The 26,772-nt window shown below is 33.4% G+C and overlaps 2 protein-coding genes across 3 annotated transcripts; both read left to right on the forward strand.

Moving 5' to 3' along the window:
- The first annotated feature begins 13,522 nt into the window (after positions 1-13,522).
- Positions 13,523-14,983, forward strand: LOC21388732 (transcription factor bHLH85). Its single transcript, XM_010092931.1, has 5 exons — positions 13,523-14,065; positions 14,169-14,429; positions 14,550-14,615; positions 14,717-14,782; positions 14,891-14,983. Exons 1-5 carry the CDS (start codon positions 13,523-13,525, stop codon positions 14,981-14,983), a joined length of 1,029 nt encoding a protein of 342 aa, XP_010091233.1.
- A 4,510-nt stretch (positions 14,984-19,493) lies between these two features.
- On the forward strand, positions 19,494-26,584 carry LOC21388734. Of its 2 annotated transcripts, XM_024162251.1 has the most exons (10): positions 19,494-19,975; positions 20,802-21,291; positions 21,989-22,728; positions 22,917-24,217; positions 24,597-24,817; positions 24,920-25,287; positions 25,367-25,668; positions 25,788-25,869; positions 25,960-26,007; positions 26,168-26,584. In XM_024162251.1, exons 2-10 carry the CDS (start codon positions 21,003-21,005, stop codon positions 26,372-26,374), a joined length of 3,558 nt encoding a protein of 1,185 aa, XP_024018019.1. In that variant the 5' UTR covers positions 19,494-19,975; positions 20,802-21,002; the 3' UTR covers positions 26,375-26,584. The 2 variants fall into 2 exon arrangements, with proteins under 2 accessions (XP_024018019.1, XP_024018018.1); XM_024162250.1 differs by lacking the exon at positions 19,494-19,975 and having other exon boundaries at positions 20,685-21,291.
- Positions 26,585-26,772: the final 188 nt, after the last annotated feature.

Raw genomic sequence — 26,772 nt, forward strand, 5'->3', positions numbered from 1 at the left:
TGTGGTGCAATTTGCCATGAAGGGGAGATTGGTGACCAAATTCAGTACCTGAAGCTCATGGTTTGATGTTGCTTACTTATTTTAAGACACTAACCGCACAAATTTTTATGTAATACACACTGATTCATATATCTTTGAGGTCGTTGCTGATGTGTTTTTGTCGCTGATTTCAGGGTCGAGAACGATTGGGAAACAAACCCTTGTTTGTACTAGTTAATGCAGCTTGATTAACGACATTTGTGCCATTACTTGGTGTTTCTTGGTGAAGTTCGTTTGAGAATGCTGAAACTTATATATGAAGTCGTAGATTTCGAAAGACCATTTGATTTTTAAGGGGAGGAATGGGCTGATCCTAATAATAAAACGTTTGTAAGTTTGATGGTTTAAGAGACTGGTTGGAGATGCGCATTGCGCAGTAATAAGTTGTTATATCATCGTTGTTTTGTGAAAATGTGGTGCAATTTGCCATGAAGGGGAGATTGGTGACCAAATTCAGTACCTGACGAACACAAGCATTTAAAATAATAATAATAATGATAAAAAAATCCTCTTAACCTTTATTAAATATCCTCAAGGACCTCAACGATGGCGGAGGGAAATGCAAGAGAGCCCGTAATTAGTTATTATAAAAGCATTTGATCATATTCAAAAAAAAGAAAGGAAGAAAAATTCTTTCCTCTTTAATAGAAATAAAAAATCAATAACTGATCGACTTGATACTTAACTCACATTTCTACGTTGCGCATCTTCTTTTCATCTAATCAATTATTTTAAAACGAAAGATAAAAACCTAAATTATGAAAATGCTAATATAAAGACTGCTCGATTTTGTTCTTCCCATCTAATCAATCAAGACGTAAGATAAAGTGGTTTGAGGCTAGCTCAAGCGGTTGATTAAGTTCTTGTTTGTTTCATCGATTCGAGTTTTTAATTTTAAGTTTTTATAGTTAAAAGTTCTCAGAAAATGTATATCTAATATTTTTTGCTACAGTGAAAAGATCTCAGAAAATATCGTATCTCAACTCAAATTGAAAACTCAAACTCGTGAAGTGAACGAAACATAAATATGTACATATATCTACTAGAATTCAAATTCTAATGGGTTCATTTTTTTATTAATAAAGTAGGAGATATAAATCACACGTCATATGGAAAAAATGTAATGATAAATAAAGTCTAAATTAGAAAAGACATATTGCGTTTAAACTAATGATTCTTAATTTTCCCATTTGAAATTCAAATTTTTTATGAAAAGAAACACTGTAGCAGAATCAAACCTATAGGTTTAAACGAGGGAAACAAACAAGACCTGAGAGATTGTTGGACTTCCCTTGTATATTGCACGTACATTTTAGTAAATAACTACCTAAAAGCCTGCACGTTGCTGCGGGAAATACTGTTGTATTATACAAAAAGTTAAGAATTTTTATAGTATAGGATTAGTTCATATATGCATATATACATATAGATATATCTATATAATATTCTAGTTAATAGTTTCTTACGACGTATTAAAACTTTTATTTTATTTTTTTCTTTTGTTCTTCTTAATTGTAAAATACAAATATTATAAAAATTAATAATAACTATTAAGGAAGTTGAAAATTTTTAATTATATGTAGTGTAAATCAAAAGATTTAGAAGTAGTTATATTATATGGTTCTTGGCCTTTTTTAAGCGGGTCTGTTAGAACAAATAAAGAAATAAAAACTGAGGACAAAAGTGTACAATCAGACAATACGGCAGGCAAAAACCCAAAAGCTCCTGCGCAGGAAAATGAGAAGAAAGGGAAAAAAAAAAAAAAAAAGGAGGACAAACTAGACAATTCAAACTCAAAGGACAAAACTGGTATTTTACTGTACTAGTACAGTGATCATGCGTCTCTTTTAGTATATACAATAATATGTATGAATGTGTTGGTGGTATTTTTGCAGGAATTACAAAGTGCAATAAAAGTCAAATTCGACCCTAAGAATTTGAACATGCCAACTTTCGAGTAGGACTGCATAAAAAAACCGTCACCTGAGCGGGACTGACAACAACCGATCGAAGAAGTAGGTGACATGTCACGACCGAACGGTGGGGTTGGTTAACTGAACCGAGATTTAGTGTCTCGGTTATGTTTCGGTTTCATGTTTTAGATTTCGATCGGTTAACCAAATCGAAAATATAAGTTACCTTCAAAAATATTTTTAAAAATATTGTAAAAATACTTAAAAGTAATACTCTATCTACTAGTCTTTCGATTAAAATACTATAAAAATTCTTAAAAGTAATATTCTTTATGACTACTAATACTGTAAAAATACTTAAAAAAATATTGTAAAAGTGCTTAAAAGTCTTTATGTTAACTGCAAAAGCCGAACCAAACCGACAGAATATGACAGTCTAGTTGATGTTCAGTTTTATACCCCTATTAGACGGTTTCAGATCCAATTATCCGCAAAATCAAAACTTCCAAACCGAGAAAAACCGACTAATGCACACCCCTATGTGCTCAGGCAAAAGGCAAAAGCTCAAAATACACCAAGTATCATCAAAAAATGAAACCGTAGGATATTAAAGACATTCAATGAACGAATATTAAATTGTATTAAAAATTTTATTAGTTGTAACATTTAGAAGGTGAAGAATTAAAAAGAGAACAAACTATTAAATTTATACGAGAATTTAAACTCCTCATTCTTAATATACTACTAGTTTTTTGTCCGTGTTCTAGTGAAGTTCTATTAAAAAATTAATTTGGCATATAATAAAGTGTTTATTCACAAATTAACATTATAATCTATCAAGAACTTCTATCAAATTTTTTATTAACTAAGAGGGATGATTTGGTTTACGCCTAAATGCTCATTTGTGCAATGTAGTTGTAATCACTGTCATTGGAATTAACCTTAATATCAAGGTCTCTAAAGTTGAGATATGCATCTCAGATATTTTAACACATGAAAATTCATATAATTATCAGTAAGAATGGATCCCTAATTTAACATATATATAGAGAGAGAGGGGGGATTGTAATAAAAGTATTTGTGTATGGGTATATTTGTAACAAACATTAATGAATGACAAGAATGTAAATAAAAATTAACTAAGGGTTAAAAATCAAAGTAAGAAAAATCACAAAAGAAAAGCTAAAAAGCAAAAAAAAAAAAAAAAAAAAAAAAAAAAAAAAAGGACAGAAATGGAAACGAAATGTTCATGCCACGTGGAAGGCAAGTGTTCATTAACGCTTTTCGCTTTTTATATATACTAGTCTTTAGTGCGCTATGCGCGCGCGTGATTTATTTAAAATAGTGGTTATTCAAATTGTTTTTTTTTTTAAAGAGAAAGAAGAAAAAAGAGACAAAAAAATGAAGATGAAAAGAGAAAAAGATCTAAAGCAAAAGACAAGAAAAAAGATTTTAACTTATTTTGTTGTGTTTCAAATTAGTTCTATTTTGTTTTGTTTAATTTTTTTTATTTAATTGGGCATGATTTTACTTTATTTTAGTGTGTTATTGTTTAATTTTATTTGAATTATTTATAGTATTTTTATCTGAATATCATAAAAAATTTAGTATAAAACGGTGTTAAATTATATAAAATTACAACAAATCAGTTAAAAATAAACAAATAAATAAATATATTACTAATGAAAAATAAATTCAAAAATTATTACGACCGTCAGATCGAAAGACGCGCACGTGATTCATTTAAAATAACGGTAATACAAATTGTTAAAAAAAGACAAAAAAGAAATGAAGACAAAAGCGACAAAAGATCTGAAGCTAAAGACAATAAAAAATGATTTTAACTTAGTTTGTTGTGTTATAAAATAGTTTTATTTTGTTTTGCTTAATTTGTTTTTATTTAATTTCATGCAATTTTATTTTGTTTTAGTGTATTTTTGTTTAATTTTATTTTTTATTTGAATTATTTATAGTATTTTAATATGAGTAGCATCAACAATTTAATGCAAAACAATTTTAAAATGGATAAAATTAGACAACAAATCAGTTAAAAAATAAACAAAATAAAATAATAATAATAATAAATAAATCCGGAAATAATGACGTTTGTTGGATCAAGAGATTTAACGGCCGCAATTTACACGTGTAAGCCACACCCAGACAAAGGCGTGTGCACCTTTGTCGCGCCAGTTGCCTCGCGTTAGCGGCTCCGCCACTTTCTCTTGTGCGCCAATCTGAACGAGCCACGTGTCATGGCTGTCGACCATTTTCTTCTCGCGTTCCATCTGCTGTATTGTGCACCATGTGAGCTTGTTTTTTTCGGCGAATAAAATGTAACATTTTCGTTTCAAAACCCAAAAAACCCATTTAACCTTAGTAATATTGTATAGATGGGGATATATTTAAAAATATATAGAAACTAAAGGCAAAAAATGTAATAAAGAAAGTTAAGGGTTAAGAAAAAAATGTTTATGTGGGGACAACTTTGAGAATAAATTATTTTAACGGAATAATTAGGAGAGAAATAATAGTTTAGATAACTGTGAAAAAGTATTAAATGATGATATATTTGAATAAATATTAAAATTAAAAGGCCAAAAATTGTATTAAAGAAAGATGAGGGAGGAAAAGAAAGAGAAAAAGAAACAAAAACAAAAAAAAGGCCAAAAAAAACCAAAAAAAGAAAAAAAGGCCGAAACGTTTCGCATGTTTCGTTAACCCCAAAAAACTCATTGGGCTTTAGTATTGTTGATTTCGTTACCATGTTTCGTTAACCCCCAAAAAACCCATTTGGCCTTAGTATTGTTGATAGATGATAGATAGATAGATATATGTAGATGTAGATAAGATTCTCTCAAAGTGAGGTAAATGGCTAGAGACGCAATTTCCAATACAAAATCTTAAGGCAATTACACTAGACTCCAATTATTTTACTCATTTTGTGCTTAAAGTGTTTTTTTTTTTTTGGTCGTTCCCATAACATTATTGAGTATCATGTCTGTTTGATTGATCTATTATCTTTTTCAAGGATGTTGAGTTACCATTGAACCGAATTTTCCTCCTGAATGTGCATGCATATATGTCTGTCACCGGCTATTTATTTGTTCACCATCGTAAAGGATGGCATAGCCTTAAAGTTAAGGGTGAGGTTCAAAATGAGGAAAAATTTACAGTAGATACTTAGGATCCAGATACAAGGACAAGCGTAATATAAGTGACGAAACGTTTCGGGGAGTTGAAAATAAGTGGAGATCCAAAGATTCTTAAATTGGTCAACCTTTTGAACACAACTGGCACCGTAGAGAAGTGGCCATAAACTATGATAAACTTATTTCTTTATATAGATAAAAGAGTAGAGTACTGTTCTTTTTTGATAGTCATATACGCACCGTTTTGGTGCTAGCCTTTTGACTTCTTTTTTTTTTTTTTTTTTTTTGCTTTTTTCTTTTCCTCCATGTTACTATTTTTTTAAACTTTTTTTTATTTTTATTTTTTACTTTTCTTTTATCTTTTTTCCTCCATTTGTCTACTATATCTTCTTTGCAACTTTTATCCTACAGTAGACATTTTTTCCCCACTAATAAGTACTGATATTTTAACTGTTAGATTAACTTTTTAACAGTTTGATTTACGAGTGTGTATTTTTACAAATGGTACCTTACCTTTTTTTCTTCTTCTTCAGTGTTTTACCTTTTTTTTCCTTTCTTTCTTTCTTTTGGCTCCATTGTCTACCATAGTCTCTTACTAACAATATTCTCCTACTTTTTCCCTTTCTATTCCTCTTTCACTTTCCCTCCATTTGAATTTTACCGCTTTCTCTCATAAAGTTCTTAGACCTCCAATCTCAACTTTCTTACTAGAATATTTCCTTTAATTATGATCAATTATAATTTTAATAACGGTTTGTTTCTTTCATATCTTTCACGGTCAAAGTAGTTAATAAACTGTATATTAATTTCATGAATCTTAAGATACTAAATTTTTTTAAAAAATCAACAGATCAAAATAAAAATAAAAATACATATCTTCAAAAGTTATTTGTACAAATAACTCTTTTATCTTTAAATCTCTAAGTAAATTTAGGTGCTTGATTTTTTTTTCCTTTCATTTTTAAGTTGCAACTCCTTTATTATTATTATTTTTTTTCATTTTGTTATATTTGGGTACTGATCCTTATATGATAGTCTAAGATAGTGAGTTTTAAGTGGTTTACTTTTTTTTCATTTCCTTTTTAAATTTCAACTCTTTTATTTTATTTTATTTTGTTATCTTATATTTTACAATGTTTCACGTTTTAATTGTATAAGCTTTTCATTTATATTTCTATTTATATACTCTCTTTTTAGTAACTTTTTTTTTATTTATAATTCTTTTTTACGTTATTCTTATTTTTAGTAATTTTTAGTTTTTTGAAAAGTGATACGATAAACTTATTGTTTCCATTTATGCGGTTTAATATGTGGTTAATACTAGGGAAGTCGATGATGTAATAAATTTCGTTTAATATTATACATATAATATTCAGAACTCATCTAAGTACTTTGACTTCGAAGTGTGATAGTTAATGCAACAACCAAAAAAAAAATGTAAACTTAAAAAAATGGAAAACTTTATTACTAGCTTCTTAATTTCCTGTTTAATAAGATCAGGTTATTTCCACTAATTTATAAAATAAACAAATTGAAATGCTTATTATATAAGTAATAATGGTTTATGGGTCAGGTTACGTTTTTTAACGTTTGATGTCGTTGTCACGCTATTAATGGCAGCTTGTTATTGGTAGGGAATAATTGTCTAATAATGGTCAAAGAAATATTTTCTCGTCCCGATAATTTGTTAACTTAATTATGTTATATAAGGTGGTTTCCATCAATTTTAATTATGAAAAATAAAAAATAAGATAGGGCGTATTTAATTAATGGCTATACACGCATATTAATATTTTTTTTCTTTTAGTCTATAAATATTCACCACATATTTGTATAAAGAAGAAACTCTGCTTGAACAATAGGAATTTATAAAAGTCACGCTATAGACATGCACAATTTTTTTCTCCGTATATTGAACTCGACACATGCACTTTGTATTGGGTAACAATGCATAAAATATACACATATACAACCACATACACACAAACATATACCTTATATATATATATATATGACGTACACATATATATGTTACAATGAATGTGTATAAACTAACCTACTAAAATGTCGAGAATATTTTATATTTTATTCTGTAATACAATTAACGACTCGTGCAGTAAAATACAAACGACAATAAATTACAAAAGAGTCAACCGCGATAAAAGATTACGACCTAACATTAACGTGGTCAGTACTTGGCCATATTGGTTTGGAAGTCATACTCAAAAGAAGGAATCTCCACTAACTATAATCCTCAACGACAACGTTTTCAACGACACTGAATTAATGCACTCTCAGACTTCACTCAAAAATCAAATTTACTTTTCTTTTGCTAATTATAACTTGGTTAAGAAATAACCAAAGCAAAGCATGAGAAATGAGGAGTATCAAAAAGTCTGCGTGCCTTGAGCTGTGTGGCTTAGCTAAGAGCCTAAGACTAATCCACATGAATTAGTTTTCCTAATAACCATATAAAACAACTATTAATATAATTAATTAATAAATCTGTTGAGTTGTTCTATGGATCAGACTCGGCAATTGGGCCAAGTCTAACGAAGACATGACGAGCTGTCGCAATAGCCTTTGTTAATGCTGAAAGGGTGCAAAACGAGGCATCTGAGCGACAGACAAAATAAACCCTAGCACAGCGTTTAATTCCCTTGGGGGGGAATAAAATCAGATTTTTAGGGGTTTTCCTAATTAATTTCTCTTGTCTAGATTTTATTCCTTCGTTATATGGTTCACAAATCAATTTCTTTTTTTTTTTTTTTCTTGGTGGGGTTTCCTCAAAAATCGAAGGTCGTGCATTAATGGCCGGTGCAATCCCTTTTAAGCCCGTCATTGAAGAGAAATATAATTATAATTTATAATTATTACTAATTATGTTTATTTTTATTTTCATTAAGAATGAAAAACTAGCAAGGGTCTCTATCGGACGCGTGGAACTGATATGAAGCGCGCGCGAGAAACGGCGGAGTCGAAGGGGAATAGTTGTATTCGTGTTCATGGCTTAGTTCAGGTAACCAAACATGGACTACTGTTTCGGAGGCTTCGTGGGCAAAAATTATTTATACGGATTTGGGGTTCTTTTCATTCATCTAATTATATCGGATAATATTATCTTACAGCTGGATTTGGACTGCACTTATGAAAGATATATTATTCTCCTGGATGATTTTTCGTGTATTTTTTCCCCTTTCTTTTTGTTTGTTCACCGCCAGCAAATTATTTTACTCTTATATCCGCGTATATGACTAGAGAAATTAATTATGAAATGTATAATGTCGTTGAAAATCTTGATAAGTCTGTATGTTATAAGATGCACTACTAGCTAGCGACGGCAGTGATCTTTATGACTTTATCTATCAGCTGCTCTCTGTGAAACCAGAGATTAGATATTATAATTGATTGTCTATTTTTTTTATCTTTAAGTTGCAAATTCTTAATTCTGCTTACTACCAAATTATCTTCATTTGACAGAATGCAAACTAGTTCTTTCTCGATGAAAGGCCTCAGAATTAACACGCCGATGCTTATTCAAACGTTGTTATTGTTGCGTGTTGCATGTACTCATACTGATCGATGATTTGGGGTGTATCCAAAAATATAAGTGAGTAGGGACAGACGTAATATTTCAGATTTTGAGGAAGGATATGCATGTATAATTTGAAATTTTTGGGAGAGCAAAGTACAAATTTTAACAAAATTTGCATACAAAACTAAAAAGTTAAAAAAAAATAATAATAATAAAATTGGGGCGTTCATCTACCCCTTAAGAAGGTATGGCTACACCCTGTCATTGACTAAGGTGATATTACCTGATTACCATCTTTAATTTTGTTATAGATATAATAATTTTGCATTTTGACAACCTTCTTTCCTTGGAAGTTGGAAGCAGGTTACATATATACTTACATGCATATAATTATAAGACATTGATGGTATAATGTGCGAGTTTAATAAGATGGCGTAATTGGTGGTGGAGTTTGTATTTATTTACATCCCGATAAAATTAGGGCTCGTTTGATTTGTGGGTTCAAATCAGTGATTTTGATTTTGCATTCAAATTTTGTGAGAGTGGAAAATTTTTAAATTCAAGTTTTTTATGAGAAAAAACATTGTAACAGAATCAAAACTAAGAATTAGAACCCATAAAATAAACTAAGCCTAAGAATAGTGTAATCAAGTAATCGAGGTAAAAAGATGTCAGAAAGATTGAAAAATGAAGGAGATCTAGGAAGAAGTTCAAAAATTTGACAAGGAAATCCTTAAGAAAGCTTCAAAAATGGAAGAAATCAGAGGTTTTAAAGAAATTTTTGCAGAGTATCGGCAGTTTTTTCAAAATAAAGTGATGAAAGACTCATTTGGGAACCGCTCTTTATAATGAAATGTAGCCTCGACCCTAAATTGTTGGATGAAATAACTGTTCATCCAACGGTGGAGATGAAAAGTCGTGGTCCAACGTCGAGGACATAAACGAGAAACTAAAAAGACACGATCCAACGGCCTAGATTCATCCATTCAAAATAGAGAAGTAACGTCTGATATGTTGATTTGATCAATGTGACTGTTGCCTTGCTCAAGAAGCATCTTCTGCGTCAGAACCATCATTGCCTAGAGAGGCTTAGGGCTAGAATCCTTCAGACGCAAACAAACTCAGGGGAGGAGAGTCAAGGCGTAAACCCGACTTGGTCAAAGCTCGAAGCAATCCAGAGGAAAGCCTCGACTTGGGGGGAAAATGTTGTAGGGCAAAATTCTGAACCCTAAATCAGGCATTGAATGAGGCCCATGTATCATGAACAAGGGCATTAAGTGATCGAGGACAACTCAGCTTTAGCCACCACGTCGGATGGCAACTCTCTTAGGAGCAGACCGCTAGTAAAGGGTGTGACATACATAGGATGTCGACCGCTTTGAGGAGATGCAAAGGACAACATGAAGTTGACCGCACCAACAATTGTGGGCAAAGATGGTTCTGGGAGCGCTTATGAAGTCGAGAGATATGTGGGATTTGCTCCGAGATTTGCTATTTTTAATTCAAATATACGAAGTTTAAGCAATGAAATTGTCATGATTGATTGTAATCTCTATTTTTTGGGAAACTATCTCAAAAGATGAGGGTAATATCCCCGAATTAAATAGGAAAACCAGCAGGGACAATGGTCAACGATATAAATAAGGAATTGTAGGTCAAAAGATCCCCAAGTTTCATTCAGAGCAATTAGCGTGTAAAATTCTCTCTAAAGAATAGTGAACTCTCTCCTCCCCACAGTGAACGTAGCTCTTGGGTCAATGGTGAATCACTATAATTCTTATGTGTTCTTGCTTTTTAATTACTTTTAACAGTGATTTTGATCATAAAAACTCTCACAAACCATTTTGAAACTTGTTATATTTCTGTTGACGAATTTTCACCGTCAACAGAAGATAAGATGGGAGTTTGCAAAATGTGATTTCGTTTTGTGAGATGAATATTTTTCCACTACGTGTATTATGTATAAGAGAAATAAACGGTACGGTTATGATCATGAGTTGTAAACAGATTGACACAACGGGGAATATAAGGTGACTGTGAATTGAAAACCAAGCCTCAAATGGGCATTCATTAGGTTTTGGCCAAAGCAGAGAAAGACAAAGAACGAGTATTGGGGTTAGCTTGTCGGAATTTCAAGCTCCTTCATTGTTTTAATTAAGAATGTGATCAGACTCATCCGCACGACGTGGCCGTCCTTTTGCTTCACTTTGTTTATTCCTCGCTCTAACAGAATTCCCTAATTACTCTTTATTATATTAAGGCGAAGACTCCCCACGTTCTTATACATAAGTCTTTTTATCATGTCATGTGTGTGTATATATATATATATTATATATATATATATATACGCGTTGGTTTTTCTTCTACGCATGCCCTTGTTCTCGTTGGGTCTAAATTAGCATAATTATTTTCTGTTTAGAGACTAATTAATCGTACAATTATTAGATCTTAGAGAGTTAGACGCTAATCAGCCATTGTGGATGGGTCTTAAGGCGTCTAAACGCAGATGAAGTTTTCGGCATTATTTTAATTCAAAACTGCATGAACTTGGCCTTACCATGAGTTGTACTTGGCCTGGTATTGGCCCCACAGTGGACTCCTGAGTTCAGTTACAGAGAATTGGGACCTACCCATGGAACAATGATTGGGAATAAATGGTATTTACAATTCAAGTCAATCCTTCCTAACATTCCTTTTTGTGAGGGTTGGAATCCTTGCTAACATTCCTTGTAAGAATTGAGTATAGGGTAATTCTTAATTACATGAGTGACATAGAATATTGTTAGTAGTTAAAATTCAAACCCTAAGAATAAAAAGTAATGGAAATTGTATATTTACAGCCTTTTTATATTGAGGGATCTCGATGATGAAAAATGTTATTGTTGAATATTTTTTGGTGATTTTTTTTTTTTTTTTGCATTTTTATATTGTCCTATCTATTAGTACCAAATTTAGTAATTATTTTTTTACTAAGAAATACATAATAATTCATTTTTAGGAAAAAAATAAAGAAAATACATCACATGCAAATATCAATCATATCAAATCTATTCAAATCAACTCAAACTCCTAAAATCGCTCTATCCACCTATACACCTATTCAAATGATAGGGTAAGAATCTTAGCATATCCAAATAAAAATGTCTCAATAATTTAAATTATGTAAATTGATTTAATTTAAAATGCCCCACTCATCGGTCATAGACTTTCTCGCTCCTATTTTCTTCTTCTTTCATCTTTTCATCTTAAACTCTAGCATTTTTGGGAATGAGCTGTTCATTTCACCGATTCAAGTTTAGAATTTGAGTTTTGCTATAGTAAAAAGCTTTCAGAAATAGTCACATCTAACTTTTTGCTACAGTAAAAAGCTCTCACATAAAATCACATCTCAACTCGAATTAAAAACTCGAATCAGCGAACTAAACGAGCCTTAAGATCTCTCTGCTCTAAGATTTTTGTTTCCCTTTTTTGTAATCGTTTTTGTATATTAAGACAAGTATATGTCCACTTAGATCTCAATCTATAAAAGGTCATGTAATGAGTTTTGTTTAATCAAATCTTGATTTAATTGTGGTTTCATATTTTATTTAAGGAAACCTCTACGGTGAGATCACTTAAAAATCTACTGATGGAACACTATGTTTTAATTGTTAGATTAAGTTCTCAACGGTTAGCTCTGAGCAAGTCCGTATTAAAAATTTATAGCGGCCACACATAACTGCTCCCTCTGCAGATCTAACCACTAAAAAAGTAATCTAACAGCCAAACAGGATGTTCCATCGGTAAATGTTTTTAGGGAGGGTCCACCGTAAAGAAAGCCTTTATTTAATTGTTCTGATGTGCTTTTATGTGATCTTTTAATAAAGATGTAACTTCTAAAAGCTAGGTTTAGAAGTTTTTAGGCAGAAAAGTATCAAAATCAACAAGCGATTTACATTTTATCCATCAAAATAACCCACTGCTGGAGACAATCAGACATCAATCATTTGAAGGAACGAAAGATTTATTTCTTTGCAGAATTATGACACACCAATTGAAAAGAGTGTACGAAGTCATTCTTGCTATTTAGTTTAACCAACAAGGCTTGTTTAGACAACATTTTTTACCGTGAGACTCAAAAAAATCTTTAGCAGTGGAACCCCTACTTTTAACCATTAGAATAATTTTTCAAACAGTCAGATCTGAAGCGATGTGCTGTAAACTTTTAATACAGACCTGTATAGACCTGACTATTAAAAAATTAGTCTAACGGTTAAAAGTAAGGATTTCACTGAGGATTTCACCATAGAGATTGTTTTTTTAGACATATGGCAAAAATTTTACTAGTCATTTTGAAATACAACAAAAAAATTATAATATTTTACAAATAGCAAAAAATGATATTATTGAAATAATTACAATTTTGTAGAATAAAACATGGATATTATCATAAAAATTATCATGTAATTTTACTATTTTGACATTTTAAAAAAAAAATTGTTATTTTCAACGCCATTCTCAAAAATTTGCGATGTGGTGTAATTTTCACGTAAGTATTTTACATTATTATAAACGATGTTTAATTATATCCATCTCGGTATTTCTAATAGATGTAGTAGATCTAAAATATAATCTATCTTTGATCTAATAAAAATACCACCTATGTTAAAAGAAATAAAAATATTAAAAAAAATATTAATAACCCCTTGGCCCCACTAGGTCCCGCTTTGTCAGTTTATTATATAGTGTATGCATTCATAAATCAGCTATAAATACGCCCAACTTTGGGTTCTCTTCAGGCACGCATCAAGATTTCTAATTAAAGCACTAGCTATCACTAGAAAAACAGAACTTAACTACCCCTCTCTATTTCTCCAAAGACTTCTCAAGTGCACAGAAGAACATCAATGGAGTCTATTGGAGCTTTTCCGGAAGGAGATTGGGAGTCTTTTAGCAGAATGTTCTCCGAGGATCTTGACTTCACACCTCACTTTCTGGGTCAGTGTTCATTTCCCAATTCTCACTTTGGCCAATCTTCTTCATCATTTTGCCCCAATATTTCTCGTGATCATGATCAAGCCAACACTGAGAGCCTATTTCACACATTAGATTCCCTCAACTCTAATCTCCAATACCTTTCTCAAGAAAGTAGTTACACCAGTACTTCCGCGACTCAGGAGAGTTATTACTTTAGTGATTCTTGTCACATTCCGGTGACAAATGATGTTTCATTGCCTATTTTCCTTACGGATCATGAGAAGAACAATGTTGATGGGTCATACAATATCCCTGCATTGAGTGACATTAATGTAATCATGGGTGAAGCTTTCTGCAATGTTAAGGAAGATTATGGTAATCATCGTAAAAGAATGTCCGATGCAGCGGAACTGGACAAAATCAACCCCGAATCACCGCCGAACCCGAAGAAGAAAGCCAGGGTTTCGAGCGATGTAAGTTCAGTTAATGCTGTTATATGTTTCAATGACTTTGTTTTTAAGGAAAGTTTTCTAATTAATCGTGTCACCATTTTTTTTTTTCCTTTTAAAAATGCAGGCTCAAAAGAATAAGAAAAATGTGGAGTGGCCAAAGAAGAGACAATTAAAAGTGCAGGCTCCAAATGGCAAAGAGGAAGAGAACAACACCGGAATAGATGGACAGAGCACTAGTAGTTACAGCTCAGAGGATGACAATGCTTCTCAAGAGAATAACGGCGGAGCGATTTCGGACACCAAGTCGTTAACGGCTGTTAATTTGAGCGGCAAGGCCAGAGCCAGCAGAGGCTCTGCCACCGATCCCCAAAGCCTATATGCAAGGGTACAACTATAATTAGTTCATCACCTTCAAAAATAATAAGAATGCAGTAATACATTCTTGAGCAAGTGCTCAATTTATAATAGAATGTGTCACTAATTCGTTATTGATTAAATCTTGCAGAAAAGAAGAGAGAGGATTAATGAGAGATTGAAGATCTTACAAAATCTTGTCCCCAGCGGAACAAAGGTTAGTGATATTTAGTATCCTAATCTAATAATCTAACTGTTCTTATCTAAGACATATGATCAAAATCTAATACTGATATGTTTCATAAAAATATGTCACAGGTAGACATAAGCACAATGCTTGAAGAGGCTGTCCATTATGTGAAATTTTTGCAACTTCAAATCAAGGTGAGAAATTAAACAAACGTGAAAAAACAAAAAACAAAAAATTTGCAAAATTTTGATTTTTGTTTTTATACATTGTTACTAATTCATGTGTTTTATTTTTGCTTGTAGCTTTTGAGTTCCGATGATCTATGGATGTATGCTCCGATAGCTTATAATGGAATGGATATCGGCCTCAACAAGAAGCTTTCTGAACTTGTATGACATCAGATGGAAGCTGTTGTATTAATTTTTTTATAATTTTTAAATGTCAAATTCAATCAGTGCTATAAAAAAACGAAATGAGAGGAAAATGTTTTTATTTTGTTACTTTAATGAGTATAAGTTGAGAATCACGAGGAGAATCCCCAGTATTTTCTAATGTACACGTCATCTACAATATGGAAATAATACTAATTTATAACTTCCGGCCAATGCATTATCTACGTATACCAAGCAAAAATCGAGTATTTCTTCCAACACTATTTGTGTATACGGTTTGGATTTTTTTATACGAATATATTTAACTTAGAAAATTAAAAGGAATACGCTTCTTTGATTTCCTTTTATATAATTATTTTCCTGTCTGTTAAATTTCTCTCTTAAATTGAGCCCTTCTTAATAAGAATACTGTTTAAGAAAGATAATAAACCTTGGAAATGATCAATTTCCAAGGTTTGGTAATGCAGTTTCTCTCGATCTCTTCATGCATATTAATATGTATGTCCTTAACACGAGAGTACATAATTCATACGTGTGATCTTGGAAATGATCAATAAATAATATTTGGATAAAATATATAATTAGTAGCACTTTTTCACAAAATTATTTGGACATTTTAGCATCTAACTATATAGTACGTAAGAGTTTTAAATTAATAATGGCTGGATTTGACTTAACAGGTGTAACACGTATTCAGGTTTGTAGAAAAATATATATTACTAATTAATTAAAATCTGGCTAATTTAACAAGGTTTGACTACAAGAGTGGGAGACATGATCATTTCATAATTAGTTAAGAGTTTACACGTTTACTTGTACATACAACTATTCTTCCATATCTAATATTCAGCAAAAAAAAAAAAAAAAAAAAAAGGGACGCTCATGATAAACGAAGGAATGACTTCGATTAAATCTCAATTGCTATCCGTAATATAAATACGGTTTAAAATAAATTGATTTAATACAAAGAAGTTCAGCTCAGCGTGCAAAAAGGAAAAGATCTTTGATCATGATAATATTTGTGCAGTAATATGAAAACGATTATTCCCGCAGGAATTTCATGATTGAACAGAATGTTGTCGAGCTATGCATAAAGGGTTATGATAATAATGTTATTTATATATGCATGTTAACACACATTTATAGGCATCATAAAAATACATGAAAAAAGTCGGAAGAAATATTAGTGCCTTGAAGTGAGATATATTCAGTTATACTGCACAATTTGTCCTTTTGTACCCTATAAACGTTTTAAAGTTGTTGAAGAGTTCGTTATAAAAGAGCACTAGTTGACCTTTCATTCCGATCCTGGGCAAATATCATCCATAGGCCAATTGGATTTGGTCGTTGTTGCTGAATATCTAGCTTCTATCTTAAAATGTCCGAGTCATACATCATTTAAATACAAACTTAATCACAGCTATACAAGAATATTGAGAAATCTCACTTAAACAGGTTATCCTAAAGTCTAATACCTTATAAAGTGCAATTCTTCTCCGTGACTTTTATTCTCAAATTCTAATATGGTTTCAGAACTCATTACTTAAACGAGCTGGGTCGATCCATCAAAACAAGATTAGTGACTCCTAGCGGAGCATAATCTTACAGGAGCGTATTAAGGGTAAAATGCACGAGTCTCACATCGTCTAAATACAAACTTAATCACACTCATATAAGAATACTGAACCACCCTACTTAAATAAGTTAACCTTTTAATATAGAAACTCAATATCTTATAAAGTGCAATTCTTTTCCCTCAATTTTCTCTTCAAATTCTAGTAGTATATTGGAATGTAAATCTGGATCCTTAATACGGTACTTATATTCTCATTAAAGTGTTAGATTTGTGGGGTGGTCATGAAAGAAAGTTAATTTCATTGGTGCAGATTGTGAACTTTCAGTATTTGACAACTTACACTTCGAATTTTTAATTTTGACAGATAACATTTTAAATTTTAAAATTTGTAGCGATTGTGGTTAAATAACTAATGGATGTCAATCGATAGCCGGAAATTGTCCAAGATTTTTAGACAAATGCATCCTTAACTTTTCATTGCCAATTAGACCCTGATTTTTTTAAAATTTTGACATTGTGGATTTTGATTGTAATCCTTTAATTGACGTTCGTTATTGATTGGGTTGTATTACTAAAGATATTAAAGTTTAGGGTCTAAAATGTTAAAACCAAAAATTTACGGTGCAATATGCAGATGATGATATGCTTAAGGTACATGGACGCAATTAGTATTGTATGACTTTTTTACTATTAATAAAAAGGAGTGTGTGATCAATAGGCCTTCTTTGTACATATATTGTGATTTTTACCATGTTAATGAGTGTTGTAACAAGTGAAACATTCATTAGTTGTTCTGTTTCGTTTTAGCTTTTTATTGAAGTATATCCTTATTGAAGGATATCCTACAAGTAGTGTATGTTCACGAATGTTTTGCTTTTTGTTTTTTGTTTTGTTTTAAATAAATATCTGATTAAAATCATATTAAAATAAAAAATAGTTAAAATTATACAAATGTTATCATTCAAAACAGAAATATTCTATTATTTTTCTCCCGTATCATACCATAAAATTTTGATAGTTTTCTCCCCCTTCTAAGGGGTGGTTTTTATTTTATTTAATCAAGAAACGAGGTTATAGTTACCAATAGAGAAACGAGGTTATGGAGAAATCTTTTATAAAATCTTTTGTTCTCTTCTTTTATTTTTATTTCTTAAATGAAAAACTTAGATTGAGAGTTTAAACTCCAGGCTAAGGAAGGTAGAAGTGCAAACTTACCTTTTCATATTAGTCTCTTTTTTGTTATTGACCTTTCCAATTATAATTACCCATTTATTAAAGTAGACCAACTCAAGCAACTTAAATAAAAAAAAGGGACGATTTTGAATAAAACAATATTGATTTTACATTAAATTCAACATCATACAAAATAAATAAACTTATTAGAAAGATTAATTTTATTTTTCTGCCATTTTTGGTCTCTCTTTTACCTCATCAAAAATTTTAGTGTGCTCATCAAATTCACCAATCCGTTCAATCCTCATAATTCAATATAATCTGACGAATTAGATTGGATTGATAAAATTTTAGACTCGGATTGAGATTTTTTCAATCCGCATTAATGGATTGAATTGTTGATTGAGAAATTCTCTATCTGTATAATCTGACAATCCAAATTATATATACTATATTTTGTATATATTTTTAATAATAATATATAAGAGATTTTTTTTTAAATTGTATATATACATATTTAACTATAAATGTATATTATGAGTAGTGCTGGAACTTTGGACGGGCCGCCCGCGACCGCCCGAAAAGCCCGAGGATTTGCCCGAGCCCGAACCCGACCCGCCCGAGATTTTGGGGCCGCCCGCCCGAGCCCGAATTTCACCTTGAACGGGTATTTTTCTCCCAGTTTTGGTCTCTCTTTTACCTCATCAAAAATTTTAGTGTGCTCATCGAATTCACCAATTCGTTCAATCCTCATAATTCAATATAATCTGACGAATTAGATTGGATTGATAAAATTTTAGACTCGTAACGGATTGAGATTTTTTTAATCCGCATTAATGGATTGAATTGCTGATTGAGAAATTCTCTATCTGCATAATCTGACAATCCAAATTATATATACTATATTTTGTATATATTTTTAATAATAATATATAAGAGATTTTTTTTAAATTGTATATATACATATTTAACTATAAATGTATATTATGAGTGGAAAAGAGAAAGACTGAATGTTATACTGCATATCCAAATATAAGGCCCAACCCAACTCATTTTAGATTTTTAGTAGAACAGAACAGAACCCTAATCAATCATGACGCCGCATCCTCTATTCATTCTCTACTGTCTTAAATTTTATGTTAGATTTTGTGTTGTAATGGATTGTGAAACTATTTAAATTTTATGTTATGTTTGTGTTTAATTTTGTATTTAATTTGATGAGAATATCTAAAATATAAGTCAATTTATGAATACGCATAATTCAATTTACAAAATTCAGATTGGATTAGATTAGGAGGCTCACAGCTAATGAATAGGCTCACAGTTAATGAATTGAGATTTTTTTCAATCCGCATAAACAGATTGAATTGCATATTGATTCTTAATCCGCATAATTCGATCGGTGAACACCATAATCAAATTTATTATTTTCTTTTTATGATTATTTTTATAAATGTCATCTGATCTATACCCTATTTAATATACCCTTTGATTTTTGAAAATCGTTCAAAATACCCCATACTGTATAGAAAACAGTTCAAAACACATTTTCGGTTTAATTCTGTATATTCTCTTAACTCATCTGATGATGTGGCATGTCTTTAAGAATTAAATAAAGCCATTAAAAATGATTTATTGACATGACGTGTATTAAAAATTAATTAAAATCATTACTATTATTCACACACAAAAAAAAAGATTTAAGTATTAAAGTATAACAATAGAAAAACTTTAAAAAAAAAAAATTATATTCTCTTTCTTTCCTTTTCTCTTTTCTCTCCCCCTCTCTCTCTCTCTCTTCCTCTTCTCTGTCGCAAGAAATACGTTTAATTCTTGTTTCAAACACAAAACCCAAACATCACTGACACAACAAAATCACCAAATTCATTTTTTTTTTTCAGGGAAATCAAATTCAGATTCAATCCCACTAAAACATGCGTATACATGGCGATGTAATCCCAACCCTACAAACCCTAATCTTAGAATCCCCAAATCTTCAAATCCAAAACTCCATCGAAGCACCTGTGGAAGCTCGACCAAAACGAAGTCGAACCAGAGGGATTCATGATCTGGGTTGCGAGGGGGCGCAAAGGGGAGGGTGCAAGTTGGGGCTGCAATGAGATCTGGCTTCGCGTGCGGATGAGGGCGACATGGCATGGGCTGCACGGCTGTGGGGGTGGCAGGGGCTGGGTCGTAGAAGGGCGGGGTCGGAAGGCATTGGAGGGGCGGCGGCCGACGAGGCTTAGGTTTTTTCCAAACGAAACCCTTGTTTTTATTTTGGACGTATTTGGGTGAGATTGAATTTGGATATGTTGCTTTTACTGGTTTGAAGGTGATTGAGCTTTTAAGACGTGACTTTTAGGAGAACTTATACCAGTAATAAAAAAAAATTAAATATAATTTTTTATGAAAATTTTTAATTATAATAAAATTAAAATTAAAAACTTAAATTAGTAAAATAAATTAGATTTTAATATAAATTTGACAGTTATTTAGGAGACGTTTAGTTGGAGGATTCAAATTATGATTTGAATCATAATTCATGATTCACTATAGTGTTTTCTCTTAAAAAAAAATACACGTAAATCAAAAATAATTTTAATCACATGATTTTAATTCATGAATCAAATGTCTCCTAGTATGCACTTTCTTCTTTTCTGAAGGATTAGTCTGTACTTTGAGAGGTAGAGGAAGAAGACATTTTATGAAAAATAATTTGTTGATTTATTTATTTTTTAATATTAAATTATATTTTTATAGCCAGGTTCAATCACAATTTAATATCTTAAGTTAATCTTAATGAGATACAATCGACTTTTAATATTTATTTTTTATTGCCACGTATTCACTTTCCGACCATTAAATACACGAAACTGGATGAAAAGAGAATTTAACATGTTTTTTTTATAGATCGGGAGTATTCTAATTTATTTTACAAAATCAAAGAGCATTTTAAAACAAGAGCATTTACAAAATAATCCTTCTACTTAACATACAAAACCCGCGCGTAAATGAAACGGTTGATCGGTTCTTTTGTGGTGGGACCCTTCTTCCCCTACTTGAAATGAGCAGGTTAGATCTGTAATTTCACGACTTCCTAGCCGCAAAGAGTCCCATCGATGATCGAATTGGAAATGTAACGCGACGGCAGTTCGAACCCTCAAAACCCCTCTTCTTCGGACACAAATACAATAATAATGTCTGATGATATAGTTTAGTCACCGACCCAAATATCTGAACGGAGCGCGCGTTTCCTTCGCTCTCTTTGTGGCCATGGCCGCGGTAGAGCAGCCTCCAAAGAAGCGGAGGCTATACGAAGCAGTCCAGCAAGAACCAGAGCCAGAACCAGCGCCGCCACAAACCCTAGTCACACCGCAAAACGCCGCCGTTTCGCCTCCGCCGTCGCAGGAGGAAATTCTCAAGAAGCGGAGGAATAGGGAGGAGATTCGGAGCGTCTACGACTGCTACAAGCGAATTAAGTTTTGCCTCTCGCAGAAGAAGGAGTCTTTTATCGCTCCCGACCTAGAACAGGCTTATCTCTCCCTCATCACTGCTTCTAGAGGTCCGTCTTGCTTTTCGCCCTTTTGGTCCAATCGTGTTTCCATTAATTCGCGAACTCAAAATCTAGGTTTGATACTGCTCTAAGTATTAAGTTTTAAAAATTGCTTGGGTTTTTCTTATCTCGTGAAGTAGAATCTGATTTTTGATAAGCTTTTGTGAAATTTGATAAAGTATATTTCGTGTTTTGAGATTCTAGTAGCTGATTTTTACTGTTTTTTTTTTTTCTTTTTGCGTGGAAATGGTGAATGGAATTATAATTTAGCTTTTTAAAAACAAATTTTAGTTCGTTTAAAGTAAAATTCCTAATTTCATTAGGAACTTTGGGGAATTAGGGTTTTGGCTTTGCCGTTTTTTATGTGATAATTGCATTTCCCACTGTTATAATGCCTTAAATTCTTATACTGATTGCGAAATGAAAGACTGGATAGTAACTTTCCTATGCATTAGAATCGAGTAGGTTCTCAAGTATAGTGTCAGAGACAACATCAGCACTTAAACTATTAAACTGCATATATATTTGCTTCCAGTTGATTTGTGCTAGGGTCCCATTAGCAAGAATATAGTCAAGAATGATTTGCAATGATTCAATCAATGAGATTTTTCACGCAAAACGTGAAAAAGAAGATAATATGCAGGAATATGTTTAGGTTTCAAATTATTTTTTCTTCAATGTGGTGACCTGCCTGCTAACGTTGTAGGTTCTACAAGCGTACAGCGCATTGTGGCTGACCTGATTCCTCGATATGCATCATACTGTCCAACTGCTCTTGAAGCTGCGGCTAATGTTGTCATCAACATGCATAATTGGAGCTTGGCCATGATAAATAGCGGAGAGGATGCTGAAAGTATTGCGTTTCAGACTGCTAGATCCTGTATTCTTGGCCTCTCTGATATTTGTTGCGCGGCTTGTTCAGAAGCACCAACATCGTCTGTGATCCAGGGAATTTGCTCTGAAGTTTTGCAGAACGCTCTCGCCTTTTTCATATCCTCCATTGAGGAGAAGGACATCTTTCAGTTTTTTGGAAAAGAAATTGTACAAATACAAGATTCTGCTGATAAATTTAATGAGCTGAAACAAAAATTTTCAGATGAAAATGAATCTCCGCTTATTGTACTATTCAAATTACGTGTTCTTAGTCTGTTTAGGATTTTCTTTCGTTATCCAAAAAATTTGCTTGCTGCTTGTTTTGATCTGTTCAACACTACTGCATCAGAGGGAGTTCAAAAAGGACTTTATTTTCTAAGCCAGTTGACAAGAAAGCTCGATCTTGATGAGACCCCTCCATTTGAAAATACTAGTAGTGAGCATAGACCGAGTACAAGTTCCATTGAAACACTCACCGGAGGCAATAAAGCCATTGGTGAGGAGCTTGTATCAGATGGCAACAATGTTTCTCCAGACGCATCGTCGGTTACAGACAACTGCTTCTTGGCACAGGTATTATTTAGGGTGGTTCTATGTCATTTACTTAAGCGGACATCCTAATATTTTGTGGCTAGGCTAGAATACTTTTTTTCGCTTTCGGGGTCAGAAAGTACTATTCTATTAATCAAGGATGGTGTCCATTTGCTCTCATCTTAGCTCACTAATTGCTTCCGTGACTGGATTTCTTTTTGAAATATCAGGTTCTTGGCAAAGATCCATCCTTTCGAAGTTGGATATTCTCAATGTATAATAAGATATCTAAAGTGTCATCTTCCAAAGCCTTTTCAGAGTTAAAATCTGTCATGAAAGGTATTGTTGAATCATTTGCGGAAATATCAGGTGTTGAAAACAATCGAGTAGACAGTCATGTTCGAGATTTTGATTTGTCTGAATCTTTCAGCCGATCGAATTTGGTTCCTGGTATCTCTTATCAGCATGAAACTTCTAGTGAAATGTCTGGTGTAGATACTAATACAAGAGTCCGTCGTCAATCCAGTGATGTTATTGTTGCTGAAATTGATTCAGTCCAATATTCGAGTTCTCGCAATGGAGCTAATGCCCACTTAATATCTGGCAATCAAGATAGTAGTGCTGTGAGGCCCATGGACTTTGGAACCGCAGAGCCTGGAGACATCAAGCATGGAAAGTCGTCTATGTCCAGGGATCCAATGATTCACCGAATGGTTTCACCTGTCAAAAGGACGCCATCAGAATTCCGGACTAACTCATTTGATGGTAGAAACCTTGCTGTCAATGTTGACAATAACCAAGTTACAAAAATGGACTTTTGGTCGCCCACTCTGAGATCTAGTGGAGGTGCAAGCAATCCTTTTGCGTCTCCTAAAAACCATTTGGGCACCGCTCCTCAAATTGTTTGGTATTCTGATGGAGAACCTGCAGCCATGGATGTTTTCTCTGCTTCCAGACAGCTCTGGGTGGGCCTTTTAGGACCCAACATTTCTGAAGCTCATCTAAGATTTGAACTCGAAAGGTTTGGTCCAATTGAACAATTCTTTTCCTTCCCGATGAAAGGGTTTTGTGTGGTTGAATATAGGAACACTTTTGATGCTATAAAGGCTCGGGATTATCTGCGTAGACATTTCCAATGTCGCATAAAGTTTATGGATACAGGGTTGGGTACTAGGGGTGTTATGAATGGTGTTGCTGTTGGTTCTAGTTGTCAAGTTTATATTGGAAATGTTTCAAGTCAGTGGGCAAAGGATGAAATTCTGCATGAGTCAAGAAAAGTGCTTTACAGGGGTCCTTCCATGGTTACTGATCTTAAGAATGAATGTGCATTGCTAATGGAACTTGAAACTCCTGAAGAAGCTGCTGCTGTAATGGCACATCTGAGACAGCATCGTAAGGAAAGAAGTAATCCTCCACAACCTCTTAACGGGGGACAAACTAATGTTCCACTCTGTCATATGGATGGTGCAAGATCTGCACCTACTCCTACACATGTTGATGTCGGAAACAACCATGGAAACATGTGTAACAGGTGTGATTTCCGTCATTTTCCTAACCTTAAATCTCCATTTCTTTCTTGTAGAAGTAGATTTAAAGTGGTCTTTTGGCCTCTATTGTCTTTGGATTTGTATTCTAGTACAAGTTCGTATACAGGTCCATATCTCTTCACTACTCATATCTAAGTTGCTTGATAATGAATTTCCAAGATTGCTGTCTCAAGTTAATGAGATCAACTACAGAAATATGTAAATTCTAAAATGGTACTTAGGAGTTGGGACTTGGGAGTCGGATGTATGTTACGTTTTTATTGTTTACACTGTAGAATCATGAATATACTGGTGTGGTTCTATTGAGACTTTGAATTAGTTAATCGTTTTCCTTACTGTATATTGCCTTGTTGTTTTGAGCAGTCAACAGAGAATGCACGTTTCTGCACCTTTCTCAGTGAGACCTGAAAGCCACTACATGGAGCTTGTATCTCCTAGATTAACATCAGAGAATCATGGGACTGCAGCACAAGGTGGACATCCAGTCAACAGAGCGGTGTCTGTTAGTAATGAGATGTCTGAAGTAGGTTCCAGAAAAATTGATGGTAGTGACGTGAACATGGTAGTGGATCCTTCACATGGAGGTAATAGTTTATCTCATAAGATATGAACTGGCACTTCGTATTCTGTCTCCAATCCCACTTCCTCTGATAAAGCAATTGGATGTTGAATGATTATGTTATCAGGTAGCCATGTTGTTTCTGGTGCAATGGAACAGAAGTGGATGTATACAAAACCTGAAATGGAGCTGCATCCTGCACCAGGGAGCGTTCCAAGCATTCATGTGGCAACACAAGGACCTCCCGTACCCCCTCCGCCACATATTCAGTCATCTCCCTTTATGCGACCCTCCTACCTTCCTCCGAATAGTTCTTGGGATTCACGGGGTTTGCATCACAATTTTCCGTTGAACCCGATCTCGCCAGTTGCAGTGCCTAATAATGTGCATGGTAATGCTCTTGCAGCTCCTTTTGTGCCAGCCTCTGTCACTCCACTTTCGCAAATACAGGGAACTCCAATGCAGCATTTTGACCCGACATTTTCGTTGCCCATGGTACCGCCACCACTCCCACCACCACCATTAACGTCTAACTCCAATGCAGCATTTTGACCCGACGTTTTCGTTGCCCATGGTACCGCCACCACTCCCACCACCACCATTAACGTCTTTGCCCCCTCCTCCCCCAGAGATACCACCTCCTTTGCCTCCATCTCCACCACCTTTGCCTCAAGTTCCTCCTCCACCTAGTTCTCCACCTCCACCTCCACCCCCACCTGTTGCAGAATCACTCCAAGTGGAAAGTTCAGGACAGTGTCCACAGTACCAGTGGCAAGGACAATTATGTAAAAGTGGGGTTCATTATTGCACAATTTATGCTCTGAGAGTTGATTCAGATGTTTTCAAGTATTCCAATGCCATGTCCGAACCTACAGAGTAAGGGCATTTTGTGTTTTGCTGCCATCAATTTTCCTTGAATCTGGTCTTTGTTTTTCCACCCTTTTCAAACACGGACAACATTCTGTTTACGTAAGTTTCCTGGTAATTTGGTGCAGATGGCCAGCCAAATTAGATATGACCAAACGGACAGACTTTCGGCATGTGCAGTCGACATTTACTAACACTCCACCGCATAAAGTGAGTATCATAACGTTCCCATCTGATCCCGCAATTATATTTCATCAATTTAAATGCGTTCTTGATGGATTTTTTTGGCTTGTAATGCAGAGGGAAATATGCAGACTCTTCCCATCTTCTCCCAACGACCATAAAGGAGTGAGTTATACTATTTCCATAAATTGCGTTGCAATATAGTTTCATTAGGTGGTTTTTGACCTCCTAGGCGTCCTTTGTCTATTTGCTATAGAACACGTTTCTGACATCTATTGCTTAGACTTTCATCAGTAATGTGTCTTAACAATTTTTGTTTCTGCAGTTTCAGGATTTCATATCATACTTGAAGCAGAGAGAATGTGCCGGCGTGATAAAGATTCCAGCTTCGAAATCGATTTGGGCAAGGCTGCTCTTCATCCTTCCTTACTCACTTGATGTGTGCTCTATGCTCTCAATTCCACCTAGTACAACACCAGATTGTCTCGTTGCTTTGCTTTTGCCCAAAGAAACAAATTTTGAATGGGTATAATACCGTGACAAATTAAAATTTGAGCGCGTTCTTGAGGCCTAAATTTCTTGTTTTGTACTCTAGCGCATTGCAATTTTGACAGTCCGTTGTAATACGCGGGCTTTTGTTTAGGTATGGGCACATAAGTGGTCAAGTGCTGAATTTTGTTGTGTATATATATAAGGGTTAATTTCAATAATAACACTCCTGAGAAAATGATTATTAATTTTAGCACCATTTTTTTATACTTTCACAATTAGTATCACCATGCCAGTAAAAGTGAGATTAAGTTATTTTTATTTGAGTTAAAATAATAATTGTGCCCCATTTTAATTTTAAAGCTTTGAATATATATTATAAAGCCTTTTATAATTTAAATATTCAAAATAGAGAGAGGAGGAGGAGAACCAATGTGGTTG

This window comes from Morus notabilis, unplaced genomic scaffold (assembly GCF_000414095.1).
Source record: "Morus notabilis unplaced genomic scaffold, ASM41409v2 Scaffold2106, whole genome shotgun sequence".
Classification (NCBI taxonomy): domain Eukaryota; kingdom Viridiplantae; phylum Streptophyta; class Magnoliopsida; order Rosales; family Moraceae; genus Morus; species Morus notabilis.